The following is a 10,197-nucleotide window of genomic DNA, read 5'->3' on the forward strand; positions in this document are numbered from 1 at the left end:
TTGTCAGGGAGAAATGGGTCATGTATATCTCCTTATCAGCCTTTTGAAGAATTCTTCTATGTGATTAGTTTAGAAATAATCGTATTGAATTGATTTGAATTAGAAAGTTGCCTAATTATGCATAGAAACAGTGTTCAAGAGAAAAGCAAAAGATAATCAAGAAGTTGAGGGCTGAATTCTGGTATTAAAAAAACCTCTTGTAGATTTTATAGATCTAGAATTAGGTTCTTGTGGTATTAAAATTGCCACCCTTGGGTTGAGACTTAAAGGACACCTGACTTAATTGTTCTTCAGCTAGTTGAAGGGCTGTCATGTTGAAGAAGGATGTGACTTTTTCTGCTTGGCACCAGGGGGCAGAATAGGGCTGTTGGATGAAGTTACAAGGAGACATTGCTACTGAATAGAACAAAGAACTTCGTGATGTAAATTGTCTAACAATTTTAGCACCTTCCTGAGGAAGAATTGAGTTCTTTATCACTGGAAGTCTTTTCAGGGCATTGGGGGATTCTAGAGGACATTGTGTTTCAGGTAGGATTAGACTCAGTGATCCCCAAGTTTCTGTCCAGCTCTAAAGAGTCTATGATTCTCTGTCATTACATCATTGGCACATTAGCACAGTCTGAATGAGTGGTTAATAAATGTAAACACTCCTGCTTTCTGCCATAGCTACCTTACAAGTTTTGTAAACTGGTGATACATAATCATTTTCCGCAATATTCCTTAAAACTTATTCCTTCACACTGCCAAAATCCTACTGCATGGTTTTGTCACCTTTCCCCTGCACTGTGGAACTAGCTCCTAATTTGTCTCTCACTTCTACAATCCATCTTTGACATTACTGATACCAAAGTAGTCTTTATAAGCCATAATTCTGACTGCATTGTTCCCTACTCAAGAATCATCAATGGCTCCCTATTGCTTTTAGGATAAAACACACACTCTTTCGTCTGGCATTTAGGATTTCACGTTTTGGCTTCAACCCACTTTAAAAAACTTTACTTTACATTATTCTGTTTCAGCTTCTCTTAGTCCTAGTGAAAATGGAGAGAACTATTACTTCTTCCTCTAATTCAGTATACCTGTTGCCTCCTATCTGCTTTCACACAAACCATCCTCCATGTCTTGAATATACCCTCTTTTTCTTAACTCAGAGTCCAGCTCATGTTTTCCATGAAGTTTGCCATCAGAAAAATGCCTTCTCCCTTACATATTTCTCTACAGCATTGTCTGTCCTTTACTGCCCCCCATTATGCGCCATCTTACACTTCTGTATTCTTCTCCCCTAGGAAAATGTTATCTCCTAGAAAATCCAAGGACTGTCATTTATTTGTGCTTGTATATTTTGTGTCTTACACAGTTTGAATGTTGAATACCGTGTCCTTCTACAGCTAGGCTTGAACCTAACTCTAGATTTCTCTTTCCTTCTAAAGTTAGCATCCTCCTCAGCCCTGCACATCCATTTTCCAAGGTGTTTAAAGAACTGGAAGTAATCTTAGACATTATTAACCCTCTCTTTTGGGACTGAATTAGAAAATGGAGGCCCAGAAAAGTTAAGGGACTTATCCAAGATCACATAGGTCATAAGAAACAGACCCAAGATTCACTTCCAGGCCTTCTGCCTCCAAATTGAATGCTTCCTCCCCTGCACCCTAGTGTATGCTTAACTCGAGTCTCCCTGATAATGCACCTTGAATTCTGCACAGGGGAACTACTGAGCTTTTCACAGTTTCTCATGTCTTCCATGTATTACACAGAGAGTTACAGGCACAACCACATCTCACCCCACCCTCAGTAAGAGGAGTATTCTTTGCATCCTCTGGTTAGAGTATCAGTAGGGAAAGGCGTATCATTCCAGTGACATGTGGTATTTAGCTCTTTTTCATAATTTGTCTTCCCTTTCTCCAGTCTGGACATAGCTTCTACCATAGTAATCTTTATAAGCCGTAATTCTGACACCATAGTTCCCCTACTCGAGAATCTTCAGTGGTTTTCTGTTGCTTCTAGGATAAAATACAAACTCTTTTGTCTGGCATTTAAGACTTCACGTTTTGGCTTCAATCCACTTTTAAAACTTTATCCCATTTTAGCTTCTCATAGTTCCAGTGAAACTCTGAGAAGTTAACATTTGCTTGGACAAACAAGTGCTTGGGAAATTTACTTTTCTTGGTACTTTTCTGGATAAATTGATGAAATGGACTTCAGCAGAGTTACTACCCATAAATATCTCTAAGTATTGAGAGTGGTGCTGAAGGCCTGGCTGCTACTTCTGACACTGACTGGTGCCCTACCTTCCCACCACGGCTATAGCAGGCCTTTGTTCCCTTCTCATATAAAATAAGAAAAAAAGTGTTTTGGAGTGATTGGTGTTCCAGAGAAGCCATGGCCATTCCAGATTTTAGCTTAGGCTATCAATGTTGACAAAGCAACCACTTGCATCAACTGACTTGGCCTCCAAGACCCCAGTATGTACCTTGTACCTGACACATAGTAAGAACTTAAATGCTTCTTGATTAATTATTGACCTCTTTCAATTACATTGCACATCATAAAGTCATAGAAAAAATTATAGTTTTACTTCTAGCATTTGATGCTTAAAACCCAAGTATGACTATCCCCCATTTTATGAGTGAGAAAACTGAGATTTAGGAAGGGCAAATGACTGAGTTGCTAAGGGTTATGCAGGTAATAAGTGACCAGATCAGAATTTAAAATCAGACCCTCTGACTCTCAGGCTAGTACCTTTTTTATTGTACCATGCTGCCTCTTTTCATTTTCTTCAGTGCCTTCCCTGCCCACTCCTCCTCCTCTCCCATATTCCTTATTACCTTAGAAAGGGCTTCTTTTGGTCAGAGTTTGAGAGTTGGAAGGCACCTCAGTGGCCATAGAATCTGAGCCTCACATGAAAGAAATCCCTACTATAACATACCTGCCAAGTGGTCATCTGCTGTTTCCTTGAAGACTTCCAAGGAGGGAGAGCCCATCAGCTCTCAAAGGCTGCTCATTTCACTTTTCTCCAGCTTGAATTGTTAGGAAGTTTTTTTCTGGCTCTTTGCAGCTTTCCCATTGTTTCTGGTTCCGCTCTCAGATGGGCTGGGAGCAGGGGCAAACATTAGAATGTAAACTCATTGCAAGTAGGAAGTATTTCATCCTTTATATTTGTATCCCCTGCAACTGGCACATAGTAGGTGCTAAATAGATATTTGATTGAAACGGAACAAGTCTAATATCTTCTCCACATGACAGCCCTTCAGATACTTGAAGATAGCTATCAACAGTGTAATGAGCAAATTCCTGTCTTGGTTTGTAGCTTGGCAGTCAGAGGCTTGGGATGCTAGGGCTACACATAGCTGACTGATTGAAAGCATGCTTCGATCCCACAGAACCATGGATCCCACAGACACTTTCTTTTTAATCATATCTGAGTCCTCTCTGTTGATATTTTATAACTAGACAGTGAAACTGTAGCTCAGTATATTTGGGGTCCATGTTTAGAAGACCATGTTTTTCAGTGGAAGCTGCCCATATCATAAAATCACCAAATCAGACAATATTTAATTAAGTTCAGCAAACTTAGTAGAGCTGGAAAGGACCCAAGAACAGAAATTACATAATGCCAGAGCAGGAAGAACCTTAAAAGATGGAACACAGAGAATTTTAGAACTGGAAGTTCCATTAGAGATACTCTAGGTCAGAGGTATCAAATGAGGTCCTGCAGAATCCCCTGGTGCAGCCCAAACCAGATCCAGATGTAACTGGAAGTGTTTAACAAAATAAATAAAAGTACAGTGCCACATAAATAATGTTCATTTAAGGTTTTCTAAGCCAATGTGCAGTTGGTTCTAATTGAGTTTGACACCACTGGTCTAGTCCATTTCCTTCATTTTACAGATCAGGAAACCAAAGCATAGAACAGTTAAGTGATTTACCTAAGGTCGTATTGGTGGAGCTTGGGGCTGCTTCCACCATACAGTATTGCCTCTGCCATTTGGCTCAATGCTTCACAAAATCCCTTGTTTCTTGAAAGGAGCTGGTTTGTTTTTCATTATCTTTTTTTCTTTTCTTCTGTGTTAATAATTATCATTGTCTCCCACCACTAACCATCAGCCCTCTCTGTTCAAACATTTGGCTGTGCAATGAGTGGAATACTTTTCATTGTTGAACTATTTGGGGGGCTTTAAGTAATATTTGCTTTTATAGCATTTTTCATCTTAAAGAATGTCTAAGTGGAGATGGTGAAATAAATAGAGTGTTAGGCTTGGAGTCAGGAAGACCTGAGTTCAAATCTGACTTCAGACACTACCTGTATGACACTGGGCAAGTTACTTAACCTTGTTTGCCTCAGTTTCCTTATCTGTAAAATGAGGGTAATTATAGTACCTATCTCCCAGGGTTGTTGTAAGGATCAAATGAGATAAAAATTGTAAAGAGCTTAGCACAGTGCCTGGCACATAGTAGGTGCTATATAAATGTTAGCTATTATGATTGTTATCGTTGTGGTGGTTGTTATGGTTTCCTTTAAAGTTTAAGCAGTGCCTCTTTAAGGAAGACATAGGGTAAACACCTTCCTTGGACCTTCCCTGAACATACAGACTGACTCATTCCAAGAGATATTTGAATGGAAGCTGAATACACCCTGTCCATTAAAAACATTAAGAGGCCAGGGACTGAACCAAGAGAAATCTAAGGTCCCTTATCACTGCCAAGATTGTTATACCCAAGGTTCCATTCTATAGAAAACTGCAGTGATTGAACCAGTCCTACGTCTAAGCTTGGAGGGGAGGCTTGTGCTTTTTACCTAAGCCCTCTTCCTTAGTGACTGGACAGTAAGCCAGGCAAGGTGGTTGAAGGGACCAGCTCATGCTGAAAAGTCCTGATCTTATATGAGTATCATCAGCCAAGTCTTCCCAGCCCCCCAAGCAGAAGAGTTAGGACTGTTCCACCTTACTTTCAGAACACACATGCCCTTGGGCCAAGCTTGTTCTTTTCAATCAGAAAACCTTTGTGACTTTTCCTTTAAGACTATACTTTTTACATTTATCCTTTATACATTTTAACACAAATATAAAGAGTAATGATGATGGGAACCATCTAAGTGTGATTTGCCTGGGGTTCTGCATGCCCTCCATTGGCATGACCCTGGTACTAGCATAGGCTGGAGCTGGCTTTCAGAACTCTCAACAAGGAAGGGCCCAACTTAGGCCATTAGAGCCTTTTATGGCTTCATGTTGTTCAGTCATGTCCAGCTCTTCATGGACCTGTAGACTGACCATATTGTCCGTAGGGTTTTCTTGGCAAAGTCGCTGGAGCGGTTTGCTATTTCCTTCTCTGTGGATTAAGGCAAACAGAGGTTAAGTGACTTGCCCAGGGCCACACAACTAATAATATCTGAGGCTGGATTTCAGGTCTTCCAGATTCCAGTTTCACTCCTCTATTCACTGAGGCACCTAGCTGCTTCCTTATAGCTTCATGTGAAAATATAATTTAGCTTATGAATAATCAGCTTCTACCTAGAGCTTTCTGTTATTGCTTTGCCCTGGGGCCTTGCCAGTCCTTATCATCTAAGCAGGATCAATCCAGGGCACCTCAGAGTAATAGGAAGTATTGTTGATCCTTCAGTGGAGATCAAGGATTCCTCCTTAGCATGAAACTTTCCTAGTGGGTCCAGAAGTAGTCTCTTATAAGATACTTTTTTTTTTTTTACTTCTGTTCATCTTTTGCTTGACTTTGTTTTTTCAGTTGCTTTGAATAAAGGAATTCCTCTTTAGTTTATAGACTTTTAGCATCTACCATTTGTTCTATTCACTTTGGCTTTGTTTGGCTCACAGTATTATTGTTTCAGGGTGTGTATTTTATCTCCCCAGCCAGATTGTAAGCTCCTTGGGGTCAGGAATTGTATCTTGCATTTCTTTTGTATCCTTCATACTGTTGAGCATATAGTAGGCACTCAAATAAATGCAGTGATATATAGTTTAATTCCTTGTCTGGGAACAGGCAACCTTTGAACAAAGTTGGCCTGGACAAAGAGAAGGTTGAGGAGAATACAAGATTGTTCTTTACTGGGTAGAAGAGCCAAAGGCACTCAATCAGGACCAGACCTCTTAAGGGTTTCCCAGGTTTGGGAAAGCCCATATTTCCAGGGCTGCTGAGCCACCAATGATGATGTAGAGATGTGAGGGGTGCCATGTGGGGTCCCAGCCTCATGTGGTTTCTCTGTTGCCTAAATGAAGCAAGAACAGGGAGCTATGGAGAGGAGGACGGAGAGCTTTGCTAAAGCCTGGGCAGAAAGGACTGCATCCTCTCCCCAAGGCAGCCCCACTCTGCAACAGGTAACAACCCTCTAGGGTGTGTGAATCACTGCCCATTCTTTGGTTTGGAACCTTTGACTGTCCTTCAGGGAACAGTATGTCTTGTGAGGACAGCCTGGAAGGGGAAAATTCCAGAAGGGTAAAGAATAGAGAGAGAGAGCCCCTGTTTCTAATGAGTGACGGACCTTGGGAATTTTTATTACTTAAAGTATCACTCAATTTTTTGGTTTTAAGAATGTCAAGTAAAATTCTGATTCCAGACCTAAAAGTTTTCGTCCTTTACTTACAGTTCATCAGTAATAGCAGCACATTTTTCAAACTTTGATTCAGTCAATGACAGAAATGATCTGTGTTGGTGTTACATGGAACTTCGATCTTGCTCCTGACAAGTCCTGCGAGTCCTAACAGTCTCTTATTCTTGTGTTTTTTCCAGTGTCTTCAAAAAGATTTTCTGCCAAGGTGAGGCAAAGTGCGTAACCCATGCTGACCTAAAGGATTTGCTTACCAGCTCCCTCAAAGCATTCCTCTTTGGGGTGGTTAACAGCTGTCTTGCTTGCATTTTATTTGCAGAACATGTTCTTATAAAATGTTGAAGAAAAGAAAACTCCTTGAAATATGCAATTTTTTCTTTATTCCTCCTTCCCAAACTAAATCTCAGGGATTGATGAGGGACCTGAACCCCCTAAGCCTAAGGTATAGGGTATGTCTTTGCCACCCAGTGATTTGACAAGGCTACCTTGCATGGTGTGGCTGGTACCACCACTGCTCGGACTGAGAGATGATGGTTTGGAGCTTTCAAGGGGCACTGTCTCTTTGTATGGTTCTTGGGAATCTCTTTGCAGCTCTGGTTTTCTTTGTGTGTCTGAGTATGTGCAGCTATACAGGGGGCTAGCCTACTCTCCAGAGTGCTAGGGCCTTAAGGGAAGAGTGTAAATGGCTAATGTCTTCCGATTTGTTCAGGTTTTCAGCCCAGGAATCCCACCCTGCAGGGACTTGCTCTACCCCAAGTGAAATGTTTGAAAGGCAAAGCAAGCAAAAAGCAAAGCAACACCTGGTGCTTTTTCTACAATCTACTCACTTACTGTTCTTGTTTCTTCTTGTATGTAGGAAGCCTTTAAGCTCATCTACTTCACCTACCTCAATGAAGGCTTCTTCAGCTTGTGGAGAGGCAATTCTGCCACCATGGTCCGGGTGATCCCCTATGCTGCCATCCAGTTTAGTGCCCACGAAGAGTACAAAATGATGCTGGGCCGTTACTATGGCTTCGAGGGCGAGTAAGGCAGAAGGGGCCCTGGAAATGGGGTGGGGCTGACTTAGAAGGGTAGCAGCCTGAGTTTTTGCTGATTTTATGCACGCACTGGCAGCATCATGCCCAGTGTACATAGGCCTGGAGCTGCTCCACAGAGATGTGGGCTTGTCCAGGGAGGGCAGTGAGATGAGGTGACCTGATATCTTTGGTGCTGCTCTTCTCAGCCTGATACAAAAGTCCATTGTTGAGCTGGCCAGTGAAGACGTTGTTATGCCTTTCTCTTGTGGGTGTGGGGATGGGGAGAAGCAAAACCAGAGAATGAACAGGGAGAGACAGTGGCCCTTCATCACCTAGTACATAATATATGTTGCTGTCAAGGAAAGAGTCCAGGTGCCCAAGCAATCTCTGAAAGGTACAGATCTAAAAAGTGGCCTCAGCAGCAAGCATGACTACAGAGCAGAAGGAGTTACCTGGGTATACAGTCTGAAAGGGACTATGGAGATCATCCACCTCCCCCATTTTTCAGATGAGGACACTGAGGCTCAGATTAAGTGACTTGCCCTCAGCTCAGACAGGCAGTAAGTAGCCTAGCCACAGTTTGAGTCTGATGTTCATTCGAGTATGCTTTCTGTTATTCTCACTGCCACAAGATCCAGGCAGGGCCAGCTCTTAACACCACTGGTGCCAAGAGGTTGTCATGCACAGAATAGCTCAACTTCTAGGCTTTAAGGTTATCAAAGTGACTCATTGCTCCTTATTCTCCCCTCTTGTTTGTCTCCCTCACTTCATTTCAGTGCTTTGCCCCCTTGGCCAAGGCTTGTTGCTGGTGCATTGGCTGGTATGACTGCTGCTTCTATCACCTATCCACTGGATTTGGTGAGAGCCCGGATGGCTGTGACACCAAAGGAAATGTGAGTGAAGACATGCCTGATTGTGATGACCAACATTTATACAGAATCGCTCTCAAGGTTACAAATCACTTTACATAAGTTTTTATTTGAACCTCACAGAAACCCTGTAAGATAGGTACTCCAGCAGTTTTCACCCCCTATTTACAGAGCAGGAAACTGAGACTCAGAGGTACAATGATGTGTCCATGCTCACACAGCTAGTAAATATCTGAGGCAGGATCTAAACCCAGGTCTTCAAGACTGGGTCCAACCTTCTTATTTCTCTCCAGGCCACAGAGCCTGAGGTCTGAGTTGGATTTCCTGGATCTGAATGACCATCAACCCAGCAATGATTCTGGATATTGAACATCAGCTCCTAATTACAAATTAAATTAGTTTGCAGATCTTCTCTTCCCGAAAGCCGCCCCCCGCTACCTATTGTGGTATGATGAGCAGGCTTGGCACAGGGCACAGCAGGTGATAGAAGAAAATGAGAAAGGCAATAATTGCTTTTTCATGCTGGTTGGCACATTGGGCATGAATCAAACTTTAAGTTTAATCCTGAGTTGAACGGAGACAGGAAGCTCTTGAACCAAATATTTTGCCTCGTTAGTCCCAGATATTGAAGTTTTATTCTAATATTTGGGTGTACTTCACATGACGTCCTTTCAGTCAGCGTCTTTGTACAATACAGTTCTTGCTTTATGTAAATTCACATAACATACATTTGACTCCCCATGTTGGCCTAGGCTCTGCTCCGGCTCCTAGCAGGCAGTAGTGCCAGTGCAGCCCTACACCAAGGGTCATCCTGAAGCCACTCTGGCCCATGCACTAAACCCACTCCAGCTCTCGGGGGGCACAGAGTCATGGAGCAGACTCTTGTGAGAGAAAGAGAAGGTCTGTGGAATGGTCTACTTATGTTGAGCAAGAACTGGCTTAATGTTGTTTAGGCATTTAACCAGACCACACCATAATATCACACAATCCCTCTATCTCAAAATTCATCTGCCTGAGACACAAATTAAAAAGTCAGTTTCAAAAAAAGAAGGTTGTACAGTTTCTGGGACATGGTGGAAGGTCTCTTTATACTTGGAAGGTGAGGGCACATCTTGATAGGGTCAGAGGGATGTGTTTCTGGTACACCCATGTCTCTCCTAGTGCATCCATCCAGGAAGTCAAGCACCAGGGTGGGCCTTCTCCTGTGCCTGGCATGATGCTGCCTCTCCTTTTGGCCCTGGTCATTACATCTGTAGCCCAGTGCTCCTGGCTGCCAAGATAGAGTGAGGATTGGGTAGGTCCATGTAACTCAAAACATTCTCCTAAAGCGCAGCCATCTCTTGTTCTTGCTGACCCTGGCTCCCCTTTATTGGTGGTAGCAGTAGTCTTAGCACCCATCTTTCCTTTAATTCCCTTGAATCTGCTCAGCCCTAGAAATTCAGTACCTTCTATTTCAGGTACTTGTAAAGACCTGTTTTTAAAGATTTTGTAGACTGAATGTTTTCTACTCAGGAATCTATTTTTTGTTTATAGTGTTGTTCCTATGGAATTAACTGCTTCTTATGATATTGTTTTACCTAACATAGTTTGGTGGAAGTAGTTAGTGACTTTAGTTACTGAGAGTAGTGCATTGACTCCAAATGACTATATTTGTTTGTGGTGTCTGAATCTCATTGTTATAGAAATGTGAGTTGTACTTAAAATGCTATCATTTTAATGTACTTAAAATGCTAGCATTTTAATGTACTTAAAATGC

At 42.1% G+C, this 10,197-nt stretch overlaps 1 protein-coding gene across 2 annotated transcripts in view; it reads left to right on the forward strand.

Annotated features, from left to right (window-relative positions):
- SLC25A42 (solute carrier family 25 member 42) overlaps positions 1–10,197 on the forward strand; it is a 57,387-nt gene that overhangs the window by 37,156 nt on the left and 10,034 nt on the right. For both annotated transcript variants that reach the window (XM_027853295.1, XM_027853296.1), the window contains exons 4-6: positions 6,739–6,764; positions 7,413–7,579; positions 8,349–8,465. In XM_027853295.1, the coding sequence (XP_027709096.1) occupies positions 6,739–6,764; positions 7,413–7,579; positions 8,349–8,465 (310 nt within the window). The remainder of the gene's footprint in view (positions 1–6,738; positions 6,765–7,412; positions 7,580–8,348; positions 8,466–10,197) is intronic.

This window comes from Vombatus ursinus, unplaced genomic scaffold (assembly GCF_900497805.2).
Source record: "Vombatus ursinus unplaced genomic scaffold, bare-nosed wombat genome assembly UNPS02009918.1, whole genome shotgun sequence".
NCBI classification, from domain to species: domain Eukaryota; kingdom Metazoa; phylum Chordata; class Mammalia; order Diprotodontia; family Vombatidae; genus Vombatus; species Vombatus ursinus.